Source organism: Octopus bimaculoides, unplaced genomic scaffold (assembly GCF_046866305.1).
Source record: "Octopus bimaculoides isolate indiv1 unplaced genomic scaffold, ASM4686630v1 contig230, whole genome shotgun sequence".
Lineage (NCBI taxonomy): Eukaryota > Metazoa > Mollusca > Cephalopoda > Octopoda > Octopodidae > Octopus > Octopus bimaculoides.
The window spans coordinates 6,766-31,561 of NW_028315479.1; the positions used below are offsets into that span (position 1 = coordinate 6,766).

At 38.4% G+C, this 24,796-nt stretch overlaps 1 protein-coding gene across 1 annotated transcript; it reads left to right on the forward strand.

The window, feature by feature from the left end:
- Positions 1 to 262: 262 nt before the first annotated feature.
- On the forward strand, positions 263 to 24,527 carry LOC149128998 (UDP-D-glucose 4,6-dehydratase-like). The gene is made up of 10 exons (XM_089346847.1): positions 263 to 1,160; positions 7,145 to 7,202; positions 11,504 to 11,570; positions 12,756 to 12,824; positions 13,723 to 13,813; positions 17,525 to 17,667; positions 19,517 to 19,615; positions 20,425 to 20,484; positions 22,918 to 22,961; positions 24,040 to 24,527. The coding sequence occupies exons 1-10, from the start codon at positions 1,124 to 1,126 to the stop codon at positions 24,263 to 24,265; spliced, it is 894 nt and encodes a 297-aa protein (XP_089202973.1). The 5' UTR covers positions 263 to 1,123; the 3' UTR covers positions 24,266 to 24,527.
- Positions 24,528 to 24,796: the final 269 nt, after the last annotated feature.

Consider the following 24,796-nt stretch of genomic DNA (forward strand, 5'->3'; position numbering starts at 1 on the left):
AACACCTCGATCGCCAATACATACAAAACTACCTATCGCCATTAGATACAAAACTACTATCGCCATTCTTCTCATTTAAATATAAACAAACGCGGGCGTAGCGGAGAACCCATTCCTTGTCATCACGTGACTGATTATTATTCGAAGCGGCAACTTCTTCGAACCGTTCCCGCCAGAACGCAAACTGACCAATCACGGCCCCTAATAAGGTCACGTGATAGAGTATTTTTCTGAAGTCTTCGGGAGCCGGTAGTTTGTTATAAATAGCTTTAACTCGGCGGCCAAATTCGTCTCGGTTCAGTTTCTCTTTGAGATCTGTTCCGTGTACCACACGACAGCAGCAGCAGCAGTTCCAGCGACACATCAACAGCTTCGTCCAACGATGACCACCCACCGCCGTCGCCACACCAGCAGCACGAGTCTACGACTACTGACCAGCATCATCGTCATGACCAACACGATTCTACGATTACTACTAACCAGCATCAATCTCCACCAGCGTCTACACGACTTACTATGTACACCAAACTAAACCACCGCGGCACATCTCTCTCTTCGATTCTGTTAGGTGACTCAGCTTCACCACGATAAATAAACAGACAAGAATTTCAGCCAGCGACGAACATCTGTATAACAAGAATCACAGCCCGGCATGGAAGCCACAACATCACAACTAGTGATCGCACTGCCACACTCACAGCCTCAACTACTTTCACATACAGACTTTTCCTATAGTGTACTCAGAACTGGTAAAAATGCTCACATGTTACTGACTCTTTCTATCTGGTGTAATATCTCACATACACATACATGTATCACTCACATACACACTTTTCTTTGTACGACGGCCTGTCTTTGATCATGTTATTATATGTCGCATTCACACTCACACTTACACTTTTATGCAACAATAAATATCTGTTACGGTTGTGGTGTTTCATTACTGGTCGTCTATGTTATCGTAGTATAACATATTTGTATATCATCTCTGATATATTATTTTGTGTTCGACCGTGTGACACGTTTAAATAAAAGGAGTCCTCTGATTTTTCATTCGTCACCATTTCTCCTTTTTGAGTTCGCACGGTCGTTCTTACAGATGTCAATTTACCTGGAATAAACAATGCCGTTATTATTACCAAGAGCTGAAATTAATGCAGGTAAGATTTTACAGCTCTTGCATTACTCCATCACAGTCTATGAGCTTTTCATCCTTCCTTTGTACACACACACACACACACACACACACACACACACACACACACACGATTTTGCCTTTCATCCTTTCGGGGTCGATTAAATAAGTACCAGTTACGCACTGGGGTCGATATAATCGACTTAATTCGTTTGTCTGTCATTGTTTGTCCCCTCTGTGAGTAGCTTCTTGTGGGTAGTAAAGAAATAACACACTTATTATTATTAGGATATATACCTCTTAAAGGGATATTAGCATCCAAGTTTCCCAGTTTAATCTAGTGTATTGGTGAAATACTAAAAATATGTTAGCTTCTCATCGATGTAAATGGGTATATTATCATTTATGTATGAGAAAAGAAAATGGAGAAATCGATAGATAGACGTGATACATAGATAGATAGATAGACGTGATACATATTGAAAAAATTCTAAGTAAAAAATTGTGTTTCAAGCGAGACAACTTTAAACATTACTAAAGCAAAATTTGTGACGGAATGTTGTTGTTGTTTAACCCGAGGTCCTCCTTGATCTGTTTAGCCAGAGGTCTGCCACGATCGAAAAAACCTATATACAAAGGTGTTTCAACCGTATCCAGTCCTTGCTTTTGTATGTCTATTTCATCCTAAGCGTCCTTTCGTTTTAAAGACTGTAGATGATAGCATAGAGACATCATCTTCTGGCTTGAAATGGTACTTTATTACGAGATATTGCTAATCGGTTTATTAATGAAACAATAAAACACCACAACTGACCAATCAGTCAGTTTTCTAGCCAATAGATAGAAAGAGCCTGGTAGAAATAGCAGGTAGATCTCTCATAAACCATTCATTCTACAGTCTTGAAAAGGGAAGAACACTTGATTGTTATTATCAACTTGTGTCCAAACCAAATCTTTTTTAATTTCCCATAAGAAATACGCTAGTAAGTTTTTATTTTTTTCAGTTTGCCACAAAGTCATAAAGACTGAGAACTGCTATATTATTGGGGGGGGGGGGGGCAGGGAGAGAGAGAGACCTTATTAAATAAGGTAGTTCTGTATAAAAGATAGAATCATTGTGACAGGAATGCTGTTGATCACAAGTGTGCTAGATCAGAGGTCGTTGTTGGCACTCCGTCGCTTACGACGACGAGAGTTCCAGTTGATCCGATCAACGGAACAGCCTGCTCGTGAAATTAACGTGCAAGTGGCTGAGTACTACACAGACACGTGTACCCTTAACGTAGTTCTCGGGGATACTCCGCGTGACACAGTGTGACAAGGCTGGCTCTTTGAACTACAGGTACAACAGAAACAGGAAGTAAGAGTGAGAGAAAGTTGTGGTGAAAGAGTACAGTAGGGTTCGCCACCATCCCCTGCCAGAGCCTCGTGGAGCTTTAGGTGTTTTTTCACTCAATAAACACTCACAACGCCCGGTCTGGAAATCGAAACCGCGATCCTATGACCGCGAGTCCGCTGCCCTAACCACTGGGCCATTGCGCCTCCACACACACGCATATAAATGTAGCCTAACCTGAGATTTATAATTAACGATATGTTTACTACAGTAAACAGATTTGTTGCTTACCACAGCAAATCCAAATTTGGAACCTTTGAAGGTGGTTCTCCAGCATGGCCATAGTTCATTGGCTGAATTAGTAAAAGAATAACTCTGACTTCACGCATCACTGAATCATTAGTCAGTCTGAAAAGACTGGTTCACATTAAAAACAAGTTTCTTTTTAGTTCACTTAGACCGACACCACAAAGAGTGCATTGTACTGGCCTTTTGATCTTTAGAGAGTTAACGTGTGTGATAGAGAAGGTGCCATGAAATATGATTAATGCTCTACTTTTCCAGCATGTGTCATCAAAACATGCTGGGGAAAATAGAACTTTAAATATGTTGCATTGTGTGCACATATATTGGGATGGAAGCAAAAAAGAATCAAGATTTCAGCTCTCCTGTGTGTGGGCCACAACAAGTCTGACATCACCAAGCAGCTCAACATCGCAGAGAGGCTCAAGAATGGGAAAGACCTCAAAGATCGACCGCAATCAGGCAAAGCTCAAGTTGTCAACCGTTTGGCTGTGAGAAAGGCCTTCAAAAGTGATCCAAAGCTCAAAATGACAGTGCTCATGAAGAACATCTCAACAACATCTTGGTGGCCATGGTGTCCAAGGCAACCAACTGGTACTTAGAAACAAATACCACAAATGTGATAACAATTCTATTCCACTTCAACAGCCATTTGGCAAACCAAACCTTGCAAAACCAGCATTCTCTCTAAAATCTAATTTTCTGTTGCACAATCTAATCTGTCTAGCAGTAATCTATAAATTCAGTAAAGCTCTGTTTATTCTTCATCAAAACCATACTTGGCAACCACATGGTTCCAGGTTTGGTCCTTGCAGGATAAAACTATGTAAGAGGCCATTGTGTGTGTGTGTGTGTGTGTGTGTGTGTGCGTCTGAACTAACTGGCTAACTGTGGTTCTGCAATTGTATTTTTATTATGGATATCAGTGAGGTAAGTAAAGAAGAAAAAGTTTCAGCTATGAAATGAAAACCAAATTGTTTGCAGAGAACTTACCCCTGTATTTTGGCAATCACCAATGAGATATATATTATGTATAACATTAATATTAGTATACTAAAACATATAAAATGATAGACAGCCAAGTAAATAGACAGACAGACATAGTTAGTCAGACAGATACATACACATATGTACAATAGAAGCTTCTTTCAGTTTCTGTCAACCAAATTCACTCTCAAGGCTTTCATCAACCTGGTTTTATAGTAGCAGATGCTTGGGGCAAAATGTTGCATGTGAGATTAAACCAGAAACCACATGGTTAGGAAACATTCTTCTTTACCATATAGCCATGCCTACACTAAGAAAGTAAACAAGTATATAATGACATAAATAATATATAAATATATGCATAAATCCATATATATATATATGTACATACCTACATCTATATGTATACATACATGCATATATGGGTACAGGACATCACAAAAACGTTAAACACAATGAGAAACGAAAACATAAAGATGAAGACAGAAAACGAACTTTTTTTTCGAACAACGAAAAAAACAAACAGAGAAACGAGACATGCAACATAAAGAATATTTCCCTTCTTCAGTTGTCTCTGTTCCATCTACTCCGCGTTTCGAAGGCAAGGACAATACACGACTTCGTTGGAACAGTCTTTCCCGCAAAGCAAATTAATTAATTAAATTTGTAATTTTTTGCGAAGGGTGAAAGTGTAAATAAGAACAGGACAGTGAGAACAAGACAGAACAGTGAAAACAAACGGTAAGGGCTGTTAGGCCAAGACGATAGAAAAATTATTATTTTGAACGCGAAGTTAGATGTGAATGAGAGACAAAAAAAATTCACGTCTTCTCTATAGGAAGGCAGGAAGTAGAAAGAAAGAAGAAATACTTTGTTAAATGTCTTTTCCTTTATTTAATGGTGATATAATTGCTTTCATATATTAATTTATATAATGTGGTGTTTGGGCTGTGACGAGCTATGTGTTGTGGTGGAGAGGGGTGAGGTATAATTGGGCCTTCACAGCATTCTGCCTCACGTGCTGAGAATCGCAGCCCACCAGCGAGGAAGCCCTTTAGGGACTCCCCATGCTCAAGCATGTCACTCTGCCCAAACAACCAGGCAAAATGCTTTGAGGTGATGGCACAAGACTGTTCTCACCGCCAGCACTCCAGCCCTAGATTCCATAACCTCATCTAAATTCTTAACTAGTTCCCTTTCTATTCTCGATCTATCTAAACTTAGCTGATTGCTAAGTTTAGACTCTAAACAAATGGCTCTCTTGAGGGTGTGCTACCATCTATTATTAATGATGGCGCCACATAGTGCCCTCTGTACTAATTCCTTAATTTGGGCACGGAAGGCTTCACAAGTCAAAATAGACTTATTCATCTTCCAGTACCTGGGTCCCTGGCTATGACATTTAACTATACGCACCTCACATGTCACAAATTTGTGATCTGTGTAAGGTACAATACAAAATTGTGGACAACTAAAAGTATTCCAATCTCTTTCTCTAATGAATACCCTGTCTATATAAGATTTATGTGAGCCGTCGTTATTACTCCACGTCCAATGTGGAACACTCGGCTTATCCAGTCTGTAACGGTCTACTAGATTATAGCTCTCTAGTAGACCCTTGAGGCCAGGATTTCCCCTCCTATGAGTTGAGCCAACACTATCCACCTGTGCATCGAGGATAGTGTTAAAGTCTCCTAACAGAACTACCGTTTTTGACGTCACTAGAAAGTGCTCTAAGTCTCGATAAAAACCAGACTGCCTACACTCCTTAGGAGCATAGACAGCCAGCAACCTGAAGGACTGTTTACTCTTGTGGGTCACATCTAGAATGGCCATTTCAAAGCTGACGTCTCTGATATCCTCTGGATACCTTCCCTTCAGTTCCAAAAATAGGCCCGTGTCCATTTTTACGAATCTAATATTTAGGGGCGTATCTTTAGTTATTTTGAAAACTCGAGCCTTGTGGTGCGCTCTTATGATGGTAGACAACGGCTCATTTTTTTCCATGTATGAAACAATTCTTTCTTGTGTTTTGGGGAGGAGTTTGGTAAAAGGTTTCACCATGGGGTTGGTTTGGGGAATTTTGCTTTGTGTCTCTGTTCTGTGCTTAACTGATTTTTTTTGTTTGGGGAGGGGACTCTGAGACTTGTGCTTTTTTCTCTTTTGTACAATACTGTGGTATACTCTATTTCATCGCTCTTATCTGTTTTTTTTTCTGCCATTGTTCCCTCTTCCATTTCTGTTGTATTTTCTGGCTTTTCCTTTCTTCCTTTTACCACCTTTGCAGCTTTTTGGGAGGGGGCTTCATCTTTCTTTTTCATGCACTTTGAGCAGACGTGACCCTTTTCTCCACATTTGAAGCAACGAGGCCTACGTCACTCAATGGCTACTCTCATAGTTAGCCCCTCCTCTACAAACACCCTATTGGGCAAATTTTCTAGCATTTCGTTCGACGCTTGAATGACCATCTCGAGCGTCTGGCCTTTCCATTTGATGGTTTCTTTTTTTCTCATTTGTAATATCAACACCACCTCCTCCATGTCACATATGACCGCTGCTGCTACCCACATAATTTCATAACCAGCTGGTATCTCATCATTGTAGACATATTTTAGTCATGCTTTTTAGCTCTCTCTAGTTTTGGGCTGTGGAGGCGCAATGGCCCAGTGGTTAGGGCAGCGGACTCGCGGTCATAGGATCGCGGTTTTGATTCCCAGACCGGGTGTTGTGAGTGTTTATTGAACGAAAACACCTAAAGCTCCACAAGGCTCCGGCAGGGGATGGTGGCGAACCCTACTGTACTCTTTCACCAAAACTTTCTCTCACTCTTACTTCCTGTTTCTGTTGTGCCTGCAATTCAAAGGGTCAGCCTTGTCACACTGTGTCATGCTGAACACCCCTGAGAACTACGTTAAGGGTACACGTGTCTGTGGAGTGCTCAGCCACTTGCACGTTAATTTCACGAGCAGGCTGTTCCATTGATCGGATCAACTGGAACCCTCGATGTCGTAAGCGACGGAGTGCCAACAACAGTTTTGGGCTACACGCCCAATTAGCCCTCTGCAAGAGTTAGCCTGAAAGTCCACACGGAGTGCAGCTTTTAAGCTAGTTTTTAATAAATTAATAGTTAAACAGTATTATTCTTATTGATAATGTAAGCTTAATACAAATACGTAAATAAAAAATGTCTTTTATTTCATTTTATTGAAATTTGATAAATATTTATTTTAAAAATTGGTATTCATTTCATTATTTTTGTATAAACACTGGAGTTCGAATAAAGTAAAATTTTATCATAATAACTACGTAACATTACGTGCTGTGTGACAGGTAACATCCAAATGCATAAATATGCTTTAATTGTTATCTTTTTCCTCTTTCAGTTGACTCACTCAATATATTCCAACGTAGGCTTTTTGTCACTGGTGGAGCTGGCTTTGTGTATGTTCTCTTTTTAATTCCTTTTGTATTATATTTGCTATTCAGAGATCAAAGTAACTTCATTTAAAATAAGTTGACATTCAGTGACTATTTACTCTATCAATTAAAGAAAATTATTCTCTATGTCATATTGTGCATTGTGTCTTGTACCGACTACCGGCCTCCGTGCAGGTGACACGTAAAAGCACTCACTACACTCTCTGAGTGGTTGGCGTTAGGAAGGGCATCCAGCTGTAGAAACACTGCCAAATCAGACTGGAGCCTGGTGTTGCCATCCGGTTTCACCAGTCCTCAGTCAAATCGTCCAACCCATGCTAGCATGGAAAGCGGACGTTAAACGATGATGATGATGATGAAATCCTTAATTTGTTTCCCCTACTTTTCTTGGCTAGAATTAACCACTAAGGTATATTATGGTTATAGGAGGCGCAATGGCCCAGTGGTTAGGGCAGCGGACTCACAGTCATAGGATCGCGGTTTCGATTCCCAGACCGGGCGTTGTGAGTGTTTATTGAGCAAAAAACACCTAAAGCTCCATGAGACTCCAGCAGGGGGATGGTGGCAAACCCTGCTGTACTCATCCACCACAACTTCCTCTCACTCTTTCTTCCTCTTCCTGTTTCTGTTGTACCTGTATTTCAAAGAGCCAGCCTTGTCACACTCTGTGTCATGCTGAATCTCCCCGAGAACTACGTTAAGGGTACACGTGTCTGTGGAGTGCTCAGCCACTTGCACGTTAATTTCACGAGCAGGCTGTTCCGTTGATCGGATCAACTGAAACCCTCGACGTCATAAGCGACGGAGTGCCAACAACAACATATTATGGTTATATTTGTACTTGTCTCCAAGCTAATGAGTGTACTCTATGTGGTTGCTCATACTGCTCAAAATAACAGCTAAATTTCTTCAAATCACACACAACCATCTTAAAAAATACAACCACACATTACATAATGTAGTCATGAATATGCATAAAGGTGAGATGGTTATAGCTGGAACAACAGCATATTTTTGGGTAAACACCTTCAATTTATTTCATATTTATTATTTTATCAATATTAAATCATCATCATCATCGTTTAACATCTGCTTTCAATGCTGGCATAGGTTAGATGGTTTGACTGGAACTGGTAAGCCAGAGGGCTGCACCAGGTTCCAATCTGATTTGGCATGTTTTCTACAGCTGGCTGCCCTTCCTAACACCAACCACTGCAAGTGTGTAACGGGTGACTTTTACGTGCCACTTACATGACACTAGCAATAGCCTTGACTACAATGACACTGGTAACGGCCACAACTATGATTTCACTTGGCTTGACGAATCTTCTCAAGCACAGCATATCGCCAAGGTCTCAGTCACTTGTCATTACTTTTGTGAGACCCAAAATAAATATTAATCTTAAATGAATATGTGATATAGCATGCTATACTAAAAGAAAAGGAAATGGGGTTGGCTGTGATACATCCTATGGAAACCTGTTTCCAATATTATAAAAGCAAGCCCTCCAATGTGCACACTAAGGGAGACACAAACATGGCTGACCAAAATCAACATGGAGAAGATCCACAGAAATTGAAGCACTGGCAGGCTGCCACACCTAGGGATAAAGATTCCTCTTGTTGGCATCCTACGCTCCACAGGAAGTTAAATGACTAAGATAATGAAAAAGAATACTAAAATGTTTTTTTTTCCCCCAGAGCTGGTTGATCTCATATCTCCTTCACTTGTGCACCTCCAACCCACTTGTTTCTCTACTTTTCATCACTATTGTTACTCTGAACCCCTTCAGTCTAACACCTAACCAATTTCCCTGTCCTTCTTGCTCAGAACATTGATCTTTTAAAATCTTCTCTTTGCTTATGTCTTTTCTGTAGGTGTTGATCTGCAGCAGTTTAAATAGAATGTTAAAAGCTCAATAGTCTCAAAAAGCCCTCAAAGGTTCTGGGTACTGCACTTTGTATCAAACTCAGCAAGCAAAAAACATAAAAATATCTTGATTAATTGAATCCCCTCCTCCGTATCTTGACTATGATGTCACTCACTTGGCTGTTATTGCATCTCAGTGTAATTTTCTTTAGTCTATATATATATTATTAGTTTGAATCAACAGTACTAAGAAAGTATGGCATCACAATATTGTCACAGTGAAGCAGTACAATATTTTTAAAACAATAGATCACATACTGATAAAATGGCATTGACTGGAAAATCTAAGAGAATAAACTAGATTAAAGTGTCATAGCTAGAAAATACTTCAGTTTTGAACTTAGTGTTTTTATTCTATGAATTTTTAGTAGAAAGTGGGTTATACATCTTTAGATGTATACCTGACTTTCCTACTATAAAATTAGAATATAACGGAACGCTGAACTCCAGACCATCAACTTAAACAACACTTATTCAGGTGGTAAATATATACATCTTTAGTTCTTGTTGTTACAGCTTCTGTTGTGTATGAGCATAGTTGTTGAGACGTTATTCTGTAGTTGTGAGCGAGCTGTCGAGTGTAAGTCCGAAAGATGTAGAGAGACAGCTTAACACGTAAAGAGACTGTCTCCAGGCTGGAGTATTAGAGACACTCTTGACACGTCCGTGCTCATGGTCGGCCAACCGAAAAAGAGAAAGATTAAAGCGGGAACGCTTGCTTGTTTAATTCCACGCATGCATGAGACTACGCATGCGCACGGCGTTACTACAAATTCAACTGGTATGTGCTTGCTTGAAATGTGGCAACATGTAACTATTTTGCTTTCAAAAGAATTAGCTTCTCTTATGCTACCAAGTATTGATCAATCTCACATCCCAAATTTGTATGAAGATAAAGATGGTTATACCTTGAGTGTTGTCAGACACTTACCAACCTATATCAGCCAGACAATAGGATCAGTGGTGGTTCCACTTTAGCAATTTACAGAGGTTTAGTAGAAGGGAAGAATGATGATATTTTCGAAGAAACTGAGTGTCATGAACGAACTTGTCTTTGTTTCAGAATAGTTTCTGATCAGAGATTCCTGTAGATAACTTCCAGAAGTCTCTCACCTGATAGTGCTACTAGTTTGAGATAAACTCTGCAAGCAGAGAAGTATCATCAGATGAACCAATCTGAAATGCACCTATCTGAGAGTGATGAAACCATTCTCTACACATTTGTTCAGTGTCTGACTTGTGGAATTACTTCGAGCAGCTGCTGATGTGTGTAGGATAATTCCAGCTGTCAGCCAAGTCCTTTTTGAAGATTGATCCACTGCCCATCATTAACTGGGCAGGGAAGGTAGTCTTCTGTGTGGTAGCTGTTGCCAAAAATGTTGTGTGGTGGACAAGTTTTAAGAGGGCTGAGAACAAATGCTTTCCTCTTTGGTTAAGCTCTTATCAACTTAAAAAGGAAGGTAAGCATAGAGAGGGAGTAGCTATCCATGAGTGAGTTTTTGAAGGTCGGGTGAGAGTGGCAGAAATGGCAAGAGTGGATTGAATCACTCTAAAATTACACCTGTAGGTCAGAGAATGACTGTTGGAGAGGGTATCTGCCCTTAGTAATCAGGTTGATTTAGGATTTGTGCAGTTCCTGGTGTGGCCCCAAAATAGACATCCTCCTGTATCAGAAGGGCTGTTTTGTCATCAACATGTTTGTATACTATACTCTTTACTCTTTTACTCTTTTATCTGTTTCAGTCATTTGACTGTGGCCATGCTGGAGCACTGCCTTTAGTCGAGCAAATCGACCCCAGGACTTATTCTTTGTAAGCCTAGTACTTATTCTATCGGTCTCTTCTGCCAAACCGCTAAGTTACGGGGACATAAACACACCAGCATCAGTTGTCAAGCGATGTTGGTGGAGGGGGGACAAACACACACACACATACATATACATATATATATATATATATATATATATATATACGACGGGCTTCTTTCAATTTCCGTCTACCAAATCCACTCACAAGGCTTTGGTTGGCCCGAGGCTATAGTACAAGACACTTGCCCAAGGTGCCATGCAGTGGGACTGAACCCAGAACCATGTGGTTGGTAAGCAAGCTACTTACCACACAGCCATTCCTGTTTACTTACATTTTATTTTTTTTTTTTAAATCATTCTACTTAACATAAATCTCCACACTTTATGTCTGTCTTTGTATTGTCTCCATCACCTGTCAACCTAGCACTTGGTGTCATTTCTTCTGCCTCTTTAATTTTTGAGTTCAAAAAGGATCAGTTGATGTAATCAACTAAACCCCTCTATCTAAATTGCTGATCTTATACCTAAATTTGAAACTATTATTAATATTTTGTTTTATTTTTGTAGTGGTAGCCATCTTGTGATCCATCTTGTGGAGAAATATCCAGAATACTTCATTGTTAATTATGATAAAGTAAGAAACATTTTCTTCTATTTTATTAGCAAAAACTTAAATTATTTTCTTGTATACTTCTTGGATTTTTCTAAACATATATGTATATTATCCTCTGTGTTCCCAATCTTTACTCCCAGCTACAGGAAGTCCTCGACCAACTCTAGTGGCTTCCCGCCTACATTCATAATCTTCTCTGACTTAATGTTCTTTACCAGATACTTCATCTTATTCTCATTCATTTTCAGCCCCTCACTCATCAATACAGTCTCCACCTCCTGCATCAATTCCTCTGCTTCCCTTACTGTGTTTGTCACCAGAACTCTGTCATCAGCAAGTTCAGCAACTTCAGGAGGGCTGCCTGTCACCTGATAACCTATCAATTTGGTAGGCAAGCTAGTCAGATTGACTACATTCTCACCAGAAACTAAGATACATGGTTGCTCTAAAATGCATAGACTTTCCCGAGTGAAGAATGTACCTCTCTGCATAGGTTAGTCATTGGTGATTTCAGACTACAGGTTAGAAGGATTTCAAGAACCAGACCAAGCTGAAAAAGAAAGATATGGAAGCTTAAGGATCCTTTGGATAATCAAAGATTTAGAGACATCCTAACTAAAGTGTTTAATGAGAAGGAGGTGGAGTTACAGCCATGTAACATAGGGGTTAACTGGAAGTACCTACAAGACTGTGCATAGTGCAGAAAAAAAAATGCCAAAATCAGTACAAATTTGGGGAAAGGTGTTTGACAAAATTCAGAAAGTTTCAAAAATGTCTTTTTTTTTTTTTCTCACCAAGAAAGTGTCCCCCATTGTTTTTAAGTTTATAGTGCAAAAACAAATTGAACAAAATTGGTGTCTGGAAAAGAAGGGTTAAAAAGATGATTGCATAAATTTCCTAAAACTTTTTTTGCAATGCTGTGTTGAAAAACACATTTGAAAAATCCCTATCAAAATGGAGAAAATCCTCCTTGTGCAGGTGTGCTATTCTGAACATCTGTTAAGGCATTCTATTGTGGAAATTACCCTGCAACAACAGGATATACTCAGCTCAACCAGTGTGTGTGTACTTGATATATATATATATATATATATATATATATATATATATATATATACTTATATATATATGTATATGTGTGTGTGTGTGTGTGTGTGTGTGTGTGTGTATAGATAGATAAATATATTTAAGTTTTTCTTTTTGCAGTTGAATTACTGTTCTTCATTGAAACCTCTTGAGCATCTCTGCACAAAACCCAACTACAAATTTATTGAGGTAAGTGATACCACGAATAATTTAACATACACAAAATAGGTTACTTCACCATCTTCATTTGCATACACACACACACACACACACACACACACACACACACACACACACACACACACACACACACACTATGATATAGGGATATAGAAGAAAACATTAGTGTGTTGGCTGAAATGCCTTGACATTTATTCTGGTTCTTTGAGTTCTGAGATCAATTCCTACGAAAGTCAGCTTTGCTTCACATCTTCCAGTGTCAATGAAGCATGAACCTTAGGTTGTGGACCAGTAGAATCATTAGAGTGTCAAATGAGCTGCTTTGCAATGTCTGTTCTTGCTGTTTGCATTCTTCAGTTCAAATTCTGCTGTGGCCTATTCATGTGGTTGACATAATCCATCACCCAGTCTAACACCATCATTTAATCCTCGAGACTCTTTAGTGGGTTCCACTCTGTTGCAAGCATTCAGGCTAAGGTTCTGGTTTCATGATATACGTCTTTCCTTTCCTTCCTTTAGTCTTGGGGGTTTTATGAAGGGTCATGGGAACTGCTCTTCCCTCATGATTAATAGATAAAAAAAAAAGAGTGAAACTGAGTGAATGGAGAGTATGAAAGTCATTGAGATGGATTCTCCCAGCCTTGTTCTACAGTGTAATGCTATTTTTGTCTAATAAGGTTTTGAAAAAGGTCATGAAGACTGCACTTCTTCTTGACTAAGTGATAAAAAAAAAAAATGCAGTTTCCACGAGGAGAGAAGAATCTTACAGTTCAGGCTATTACTCTTAATCTTAAAGTGAAACAGAAAGTGAAAGTAGTGTTGTCACCCATATATCCAATCAAATCAACCCGGTTCAAATCTCTGATGTAATAACTAAAATTTTGATTTCTTGTTGCTTTTTTTTCAGGGAGATATTTGTGATCCTCAAACTGTATACGATGCACTTAAAAACAACAACATTGACACTATCCTCCATCTTGCTGCTGAATCGCATGTCGGTATGTGGATATATCTTATAAAATACAGCTTGTCATCATCATCATTGGTTTTTTATATACATTTTCCATGTTGCATGACTCAGTGGCTCACAATCATGAGGTTGTGAGTTCGATTCCTGGACCAAATTGTGTGTTGTGTTCTTGAACAAGACACTTTATTTCATGTTGCTCCAGTTCACTCAGCTGTGGAAACGAATCATGACGTCACTGGTGCCAAGCTGTATCGGCCTTTGCCTTTCCTTTGGATAACATTGGTGTTGTGGAGAGGGGAGGCTGGTATTCATGGGTGACTGCTGGCTTTCCATAAAACATTTTTAGCAGTCTTATACTTTGGAGGGGAACTTTCTAGGTGCGATCCCATGGTCATTCATGACTGAAGGGGTCTTTACCACTTCCATGCTGATATGGGCTGGATGGTTTGACAAAAACCAATGAACCAGAGAACTGCATCAAGCTCACATGTCTGCTTTGACTGCCCTTCCTAATACCAACGACCTCACGCATTGTACTGAGTACCTTTTATGTGACACCAGCACTAGTGAGGTCACCAAGTAACATGTAAGACAAGACCCTTCAACTGGTGGTGGCGGTATAGTATTAAGGGAGGGTGCTTGATGCCAGATAATGAGAAGTTAAAGTATGATAAAGGGACAGAAACAGGCATCATGCAGTAGAAGAGGTACAGGGTTGCTGAGACTCCCCTCGGTCATGACTGACCATGGGATTACACCTAGAAAGTTATCCTCTGAGGCACAAGTTTTTATGGAAGACCAGCAGTCGTCCATGCGTACCAGCCTCCCCTCTCCACGCCACCAGTGTTATCCAAAGGAAAGGCAAAGGGGCCGATACAGCTTGGCTCCTGTGACATCGCAACTCATTTCTACAGCTGAGTGAACTGGAGCAACGTGAAATAAAGTGTCTTGCTCAAGAACACAACACACTCCCTTTTCAGTTTGTAAGATAGAAATTTAAATGTAATAAAATGTTTTAAAAGAAATTTAAAGTGCCTATGTAATAACTGTAAACCTACTTTTAGGCCACCCTGTGTATATATATATATATATATATATATATATATATATATATATATATATATATATATATATATACAGGGTGGCCTAAAATATATATATATATAATAAGGTTATGAAGGGTATTGGATTCAAACAAACCCAAAGATACAGGTAATACCAAGTAAGTGCTGTATACCGACTAGTTTTGCCCCATTCATTGTATAAACAAGAGTGGGGTATATAACATAGGTCATGTATTAGCGTGTGTATGTATAAAGAGAGAAAAGGATAAAGAGAACAATGGCAAAGTTAGAAATATATTTTATGGATAAAGTCTTACAGCTGTTTCAGGGAAAATCCAATGTATCCCTTCATCGGAGACGGTAATAGTAGAAGAATGGATTATTACATCTATAGGAGGAGAGTTGTAGTAAGACGTGAGAATAACTGACCATACAACTGCTCACTACTGTTCCTCACTTGAATTGCTTCTTTCCCCCTTCCCTTCCTGTCTTGACCTCTTAACCCTACACACATCTCTCACTTGATTTGGGCTATCCTTTGAGTAAACAACGCACAGAGTACACTGGACACGATATGATATATATCCACCTTTGCTACTACAATCATCTCCGGAAAATGCCCACAAGGATTCTTTACATGGATGTTTACTGCTGGAATGAAGCTCCACTCCAAGTACTGTTTCTTCTTTGTTCTTTTTTCAGCACATCGCTCTCACGTCTTACTACAACTCTCCTCCTATAGATGTAATAATTCATTCTTCTACTATTACCGTCTCCGATGAAGGGATACATTGGCTTTTCCCTGAAACAGCTGTAAGACTTTATCCATAAAATATAATTCTATCTTTGCCATTGGTCTCTTTATCCTTTTCTCTCTTTATACATACATACATACATACATACATACATACATACATATATATATATATATATATATATATATATATATATATATATATATATATATATATGTATATTACCTTTGTACTTGGCTTTTGTTGACATGTAAATGTTAAATTAATTCTGTATTAACACTGCCTACTCCATTGTTGTTAATTATATGTGTGTGTGCGTGTGTGTATTTATATGCATATATGTGTATATGCTCATACAAACCCATGCACATATATGTTCAAGACAAAAATTAATACATTGTATTAGTTATTAGTTTAACTCTCAATGAGTGATTAAGAAAGTGGAAGTGTCTGACATTCTGAGCTTAAGTTCGTCTTCGAAAATTATCTAAAAGAAAGAAAATGTGTACAGGAAAGAAAGAAAAATGTGAGAGATTAAGAAATATGTGTTGTCCTGTCTTAAGTCATGTTGAAAATGGTGGAGGTCAAATGACTAGAAGTGACACACAAGGAATGAAGTAACAAACATGCACACACACATACATAGACTAGTGTGGTGTGAAAAGTATTGCTTCCCAACCCCATGGTTCTGGGTTCAGTTCCATTGCATAGCAACTTGAGCAAGTGTCTTCTATAGCCTCAGGCAAATGAAAGTCTTATGAGTGGATTTGGTAAATGGAAACTGAAAGAAGCCTGTCGTGTGTGTGTGTGTGTGCATATGTATATAAAGTATATATATATATATATATATATATATATATATATATGTAGACGGTTTAGATATAGATTCAAGGTTGAATATGGTACTTATGCGTAGGCACCCGAATATCGTATCCCAAAAGGATAGGTGATCAAAATCAAAAAATAAGCAACACGGATTTCAAAGGTGATTGCAGTACACACGTTTCATGCTACTCCAATTTATTTAAGTAATGCGAGCATTACATTAAATGCAATATGAAGAGCAATCTTCAGCTGCATGAAAATGCAGAAAATTACTGTAGAAAAGACATATTATAAATTTGGCAACATTTCAAATCCAAGTGGGAGAGAGAATACATAAAAATCCAAATGTGAGGAAGAATACATATATATAAAGGAGAATATATGTATGTATATAAAGAGAGAAAGAGGTCACAAAAGTGACAGAGGGTAGTGACTAGCACCACTTTTGCTAATGATAAGAGTTAAACCAACTCAAAACCACAAATGCACTGTTTCAAGTGACTGACAAATGGACGTGAGTCCCCAGTGTACATAATTGGATTGCGATTTCGGATTTTGATGTAGACCATCTTAATCCTCATCAGCAATACTTAACGCCTCGGGTTAAACTCAACTACCTCTGTCAGTCTTATAAGAAAACCACTGAAAACGTGTGCTTATTTCCAAATCTGTAAAAGTATAAACAACACTTTAGGTTCTAATTGCTAATAAACCACCTTTTTTTTAATTTGGTGCATGTGTGTATGTATGTGTGTGTGAGAGAGTGTATGTGTACTTGATAATAAAAGATATAAAGGCGCATGTTAGGATTTGATTACAGTAATAAAAACAAAAGCTAACAAAACAATCATTCTTTTGATAGTACTGCGTTTGCTTACAACGATGATCAGTATCAACATGTGGTATTTTCTAAGAGTAAGGTACACTCCATGAGTTAAACATCTTGATCAATATGTACCACTGATTTCTTGGCTGTTTGTTCTACCCTCTCTTCATTCAACCTTTCATGCACTCCCAATATTTATTTATAATACTGACTAACACAACACCTAATATGTTTTATTGTACTTTTTCCTTTTTCTTTTGATTTTTCAGATTTGTCATTTGAAAATCCCCTGAAATTTTCATTGACAAATGTTTATGGAAGCCATGTTCTCATAAATGCTGCTAAAGATCTGAATATAAAATTATTTTTCCACATGAGCACAGATGAGATATATGGTGGTGCACATAATGAAGTGAGTTTTTTGACATTGATATTAATTAAAAGTGATCATAATTATTAATTCAACAGATTTAAGCTATTTCAGAAATAAAACAACAGGCTTGAAATTCTGCTACATCTTTTTCCTTTTGTTTTATAAAATCAGTCCTACAAATTGTCTCATGAATAATGTTGCAATCAGAGCAAATATTGTTGTTGAATCAAGAGGATACACAAGCATAGTTTCCTGTAGAATATTATACACATTTCATAAAACATGTTTACAAATTAAAATCTAAATTTAGCAAATCCATTAACATTAGAATTGTTCAGTGTTACTGAACTGAAGACTTCAGTAAAAAAAAAAAACATTAATTTCATGTGTTCTCACAGATTATTACGAAATATGCATATTTAGTAAAATCACATTACTCAGAAAACTTTCAAAGAGAAACATCAGGAATCTCTGAAAACCAGCTTTATCTTGAGAATAAAATGAACAGAATCCTTCTTTGAATAGAATATTGCTAAAAGCTGGAAATACTTTGGATCAATTTCTTTGTCATTACATAAAGTTTTCAAAAATTATTCATGACACATGCCAAATCCAATGGCAAATTGGGCCAAGATGATTAAGAAACTCTGGTCTGAGGCTAAATTCCAGTGTGATAGTAGCAATTCTGTAAATCCACAAGGAAATCGAAGTCACTATTATGAGATAGAAATGCACTTATCAATTGGGTAGTGTTGTCACCATGAAGAGCAGTGAAATGAAAGCTGTTGTACCTGCTTATATCAAAGAAGACAAGGTAATTTGAAAGTGAGATATCTTGGACATGGACATGATACAATATCAGTAATGTAATTCAAGCTATAAACTTTATTGTTGATTATCCAGTACCCTATCCCGTTAGTCATCCATGTCCTCATACATATACATACACAACCAAAACTTTTAAGATTTTACTTCTCTTAGATAATTACTCTCAGTTTTAGGGTGTATATTTGAAATATTGTTTTAGTTTACTGCATTTCAAATAAAATTAGTAAGGTTAACATTACTTGAAAATGGATTGACATCATCGAGTACCAAACAAATTGTCTTGCAATATTTACCGAGCACTCCTTTGTCTTCTGAGTCCAAATTCCTCCTGGACCAATTTTGCATTTCAGTATTATTATGTCAATAAAATAAAGCTAAATCAAATATCAAGGTTAATATCGTCGTCATCGTCATCGTCGTTTAACGTCCGCTTTCCATGCTAGCATGGGTTGGACGATTTGACTGAGGACTGGTGAAACCAGATGGCTACACCAGGCTCCAATCTGATTTGGCAGTGTTTCTACAGCTGGATGCCCTTCCTAACGCCAACCACTCAGAGAGTGTAGTGGGTGCTTTTACGTGTCACCCGCACAAAGGCCAGTCAGGCAGTACTGGCAACGACCACGCTCATCTCGCTAGAGAAACCTCATGTGTCACCCGCACAAGAGCCAGTCCAGGGGCACCAGCAACGATCCCGCTCGAAAATTCCACAACAACCCCACAAGAGCCAGTTCAGGGGCACCGGCAACAATCTCGCTCGAAGAAATTTCATGTGTCACCAGCACAAGAGCCAGTCCAGGGGCACTGGCAACGATCTCGCTTGAAAAACCTCATGCGTCACCCGCACAAGAGCCAGCCCAGGGGCACCGGCAATGATCCCGCTTGGAAGATTTCATGTGTCGCCCGCACATGAGCCAGTCCAGGGGCACTGGCAACGATCCCGTCCCGCTCATATATAATGTATCATAATATCCCTTAAAATGGGAAGCTTTGTTTCTATGTTAGAAATTACAAGGCATGTACGCTAATCGAAATATTTCCTTTCCATATTTATTACAAGATATGTTGTGAGGAAAGCAGTTTCCAACCAAGCAATCCATATGCTGCAACTAAAGCTGCAGCAGAGTGCATTGTGATGTCATACTGGAGAACTTACAAGGTAAAAAGCATTTTTTCCTACTGTGTATATTTGTTGATATTGTGGGTGTCCAGCTTCTACTGAAACCATCACCAACAATTTACCTTGGCACAGACATGACAGTGTAGTTAAGAAGGTGTATTCACAACTACACGTTTTTTTTTAGATTCAGCCCCAATGTTACATCCTTGAGTGAGTACTTTCTACTATTGCCCCGGACTGACCAGTGTCTTTTTAATGAATTTGATAGACAGAAATTCTATAAAACTTGTATGAGAACATATATACACATGTGTGTGAGTGTGTGTGTGTGTATTTCACTTGGCATTGCCAATACTAATAACATGATGTACAACTCAATATGTGCATACTTCTGAACAAAGATTTAGTCGAGTGCAGAGCAGTAATAAGAAAAAGAGATGACAAAGGAATAAACGATTATCTTATGAACTTACGTTCATATATCTATCTATCTATCTATCTATCGATATATATATATATATATATATATATATATATATATATATATAGACCTCGCTCAAATGACTTTTCACGTGCCAGTAAGGTGACGCTGGTAACAATCACGCTCAAATGGTGCTTTTTACGTGCCACCAGCATGGAAGCCGGACAGCTGCTCTGGCAATGATCACGCTCGGATGGTGCTGTTAGCGCTAGCCATGTTAGTATGGAAAACAACCGTAAAACAAATGAACATGATTGTTTCTCACCCAACCTCACCATTATAAGTTACCTCTAATCATAAATGATGACTGCTTCTTCACCAGTAGTTACCTGCAATTATGATTATTTCTCACTTTCCTTATTAACAGTTACCTGTGATTATGATCCGTGCCAACAACATATATGGACCTCACCAATACCCTGACAAGGCAAGTTAAAAATATTCCATCAACATCTCAGATTATTTTAGTATTTTTGCTTTCTTTTTGTGTTCATGTTGTTCTTTAGCTTCAAGTTAGCACTAATCAAAATGGATTCACGGTCAAAAGCATTCCAGTCTTTGAAGAGAATATTGCTAAAAGCTCAAAACACATTGGGCTAATTTTCCTGCCATTACTCAACACCAGTAAAAAACATTAATGTCAAGTTGGGCGAAAACGATTGAAAAACTCTGGTGATGGTAGCAGTTCTGTAAATCCACGAGGAAGTTGAACTCCCTATTATGAGCTGAAAATGTACTTATCATACATATGTACTTTGAGCAATTAATTTGGAAGACCCTAGTGGAATGTATAATTGCAGCACATGGCCACAGTATAGTGTGGAGTGGTAGTTGTGATTGAGATCCCAGATCTTCGACCATGGGTCTATGATATGACAACAGGCATATAATACAGATAGATTAATGTTCAAACTGGATCACAAACCTAAAATCCAGCATCAAAGGATGGGAGATGTTTACATGTAATCTATGTAAACAAGACTTGGGTATAGGAAATGAATTGGTCAAATGATATATTTCACTTGAGTTTGAAAATTATTTATTATTTCTGATTTGTTTTTAATTCACTTCCCCTGGTGAAATTTTTCAGATTCTTCAACTTTATCCTTTGAATAGTCTGATACCAGGTCTTACAACTTCAGTTTTTCATGTCTTTTGGACATGGTTATTTATATGATTATTAATTCGTTATATAATAGCACTCCAGTAACCACTACTTATACCCTTCTAACTTGATTGTCTTTTAGCCCTCATTGTTATTTACATTTTATGCTTAAAGTTTTCCTGGAGTTGTCATGCTTTTGCACATATGGAGGATTTTTAACATTTTGGCAGTTAGATGTTTAGACAAATGTGTACTTAGTAGGAGATTGTTGTCCTGTCCTTTCTTGTCTTTTCTTCTTAATTATTTTTCTTTTTCTTTGCTATTCAACCCTGTCACATATGCTCATAGCTTCATACACTCTGCTGTGTCACCTTATTCTCTTTCGAATGAATGGCCATTATCTTGTTGTTATAACTGACCACTACCCACCACCATCTATCTCCTCTTTGTACACTCCATTCTCTCTCCTATCTATGTAGAACTATTATGAACTATCTCCTGGTTTTCTACTTAATTATATTTATACCCACATCTGCATAACTAATTTATTAATGTTTTGATGCCATTAACAATAATCTGTCCATTTTTTAATTTGTATCCATGTGTGTGTGTATGTGTGTTGGGGAGAAGTGTGTTCACATGGATGGTGATTTTCTTGCAGTTACTGATTCTGCAAAGAAAGAAGCTTGGAAATGCTACTATGGAAGGCTACTAGATGTAGACAATGCATGAGAGGAGAGAGAGTCTGCCTACTGTGGATCCCAAAGGAGGACTGACAATCCAAATAGACAGTATCATGGTAGGTAAAGCCATGAAGACCAGGAAAGCCCCAGGCCCCTCAGGAATCACTGATGAGATGCTTAAAATATCAGGTGGTGTGGGTTATGGCCTAATCACCCATATAGTTAACCAGGTTGTACATGAGGGAGTCATACCCAAAGACTGGTGTAGCAGCATCATTGTCAACTGCTTCAAAGATCGCTGTGACCTAACTTACTGTATTTAGAATATTAATTCCAATTCTTTAATCCAAGAAATTTGGAATTTTGTAAACGTATGAATTTTAAACATACACACACACACACACACACACACACACACACAGAGAAAATCTGCCTTTTATAGATAAGATTCACAAGAAAATGTTTTCAAACTTGTTTACCTTGGATGTTTTGTCTAAGTTATTATTACTTGTGTTGAAAGTAAACGCAGATGGAATGTTTGATTATATGTTTGTTTCAAATAGGTTTGTAGAGGTATAGATAAATAGTTGAATGATCTCCCTTGCAAGAAGGATCATAGAGTAATCTCCCTTCCTAAGTTTCTTGAAACATCAATACCACGAAACTTAATTTTTAATTATTCAAGAAGCTTGGCGTTTCTTTTGGAAGTTTGTAGAATGTCTAGCATTCCATTGATAAAAACAGCTTGCCAACCCAGCTTTTCTTAGTTGATTAGACTTAGAGCCATTTACATCGTTGCTGTGTCCATCTATTTCTCTATGCTTCATAGCTGATATGACTGAGAGCCGTCACTTCACTGTTTTACACTTCCTATGCACTTTCATGCATCAGATTACTTCGTTCAGCTAACTACTACAATTTGATTCTATGTATTATGATTGAAAGAAGAATTATATTTTTATGTAGTAAATGTATAGATCTTATATTTATTCTTTCATCTCTGTATAAACTCTTGTGATAACATAACATGCAGCCACATCAAACAGTGTACTATCTATATATTTCACTACAGGTTATATCACGATTTATCTCTCTACTTCTGAAAGATGAAAAATGGTTGGTTAGAATTTTTTTCTCTTTTTTTTCATTTTTTTATTATTTAACCTCAGTCAAAGAGATCTGTGGTCTAGTCTTGGGAAGAGGTCCTATAATAATTGCCATGTAAACTGTTAAACACTATTCCATGATTTAGGTTAAAATATTCACTGGTCATGTGTTGCATATGGATGAGGACATCTGTGTGAAAAAGTGCACACCCTAGCAATAGAGGGAACCTGTGGAAGAGGTAGACCCAGGAAGACCTGGGATGAGGTGGTGAAGCACAACCTTCAAACATTGGGCTTCACCGAGGCAATGACAACTGACCGAGACCTTTGGAGAAATGCTGTGCTTGAGAAGACCTGGCAAGCCAAGTGAGACCGTAACTGTGGCCTATGCCAGTGCAGCATAACGCACCCATTTAAGAGTACCTTTCAATTACTGGGCAATAAACTGTGCTTGCGAAGACCTGTTGAGGCAGGTGAAGTCATTGTCGTGGCCAATGACAGTACCAGTTGATTGGCACCTGCGCCGGTGGCACGTAAAATACACCATTTGGGCATGGCTGATGCCAGTGCTGGCTGACTGGTCCCATGCCAGTGGCATATAAAAAGCACCTTATGAGTGTAGTCATTGCCAGTGTCTCCTGACTGGCTCCCGAGTGGGTGGCACATAAAAAAAGCATCATTCAAGCATGGTTGATGCTAGTACCACCTGACTAGCCCTCATGCTGGTGGCATGTAAAAAGCACCCACTACACTCTTGGAAGGGCATCCAGCTGTAGAAACTTTGCCAGATTGGATTGGAGCCTTCTAGCTTGCCAGCCCTCAGTCAAACCGTCCAACCTATGCCAGCATGGAAAGCAAATGTTAAACAATGATGATGATGATGAAGACAACACAGGCGGTGGTGGCATGCAATCTTTTACACTTAACTTAATGTGGCCTTTCAGACATGAAAAGAAAATCCATCCTCGTATTATGCATTAAGTTATCTTATAGTAAGTGATCAACAATTGGTGGTTAGGTAAGCAGTCAAATGAAATATCAAACTATCTAAAAGTTATCTATTTATATTTCTCATTGTTTCTTTTCAGCACCATTCATGGAGATGGGCAAAAAGTACGAAATTTCGTCTATGTCAGTGATGTCATCAATGCCATTGATATTCTTATCCATAAGGGTAAACATGGAGAAATCTACAATATTGGCAGTAAATTTTCAATTTCCATTCTTGGGCTGGCAAAACTTCTAGTAAAAAAAGTAAGTATTAATATATATATATGTTCTCATTACTATCCATTGGACATAAGAAGTATCTGATTTGGTGTGCAAGTGGGACGAATGTGCTGATACGGTCATGTGTTGCATATGGATGAGGACAGCTGTGTGAAAAAGTGTTACACTCTAGCAATTGTTCAATGCTAGTATAGATCTGGTGGCTTTTACAGATTCTGGGTATTTAAGAAGAAGTGTCTTTATAGCTAGCTGTCCTTTTTATTGTAAAATGCAGAGTCTGTTGTCAGCCAGGCAGACTTCGTCAAGTAGAGATTAGGTATCTTGTCTAGTGACATAACATAATAGTTGTTACAAGCTTTGAACACATGAACATGTTGTTGTTGGCACTCCGTCGCTTACGACGTCGAGGGTTCCAGTTCATCCGATCAATGGAACAGCCTGCTCGTGAAATTTATGTGCAAGTGGCTGAGCACTCCACAGACACGTGTACCCTAAACGAAGTTGTTGGAGAGATTCAGTGTGACAAGGCTGACCCTTTGAATTACAGGCACAATAGAAACAGGAAGTAAGAGTGAGAGAAAGTTGTGGTGGAAGAGTACAGCAGGGTTCGCCACC

Coding starts and splice junctions, on each gene's coding strand:
- LOC149128998 (XM_089346847.1), top strand. CDS start 1,124: ATGCCGTTATTATTACCAAGAGCTGAAATTAATGCAG. Junction 7,203..11,503: donor ACTGGTGGAGCTGGCTTTGT/GTATGTTCTCTT, acceptor TTATTTTTGTAG/TGGTAGCCATCTTGTGATCC. Junction 12,825..13,722: donor CCAACTACAAATTTATTGAG/GTAAGTGATACC, acceptor CTTTTTTTTCAG/GGAGATATTTGTGATCCTCA.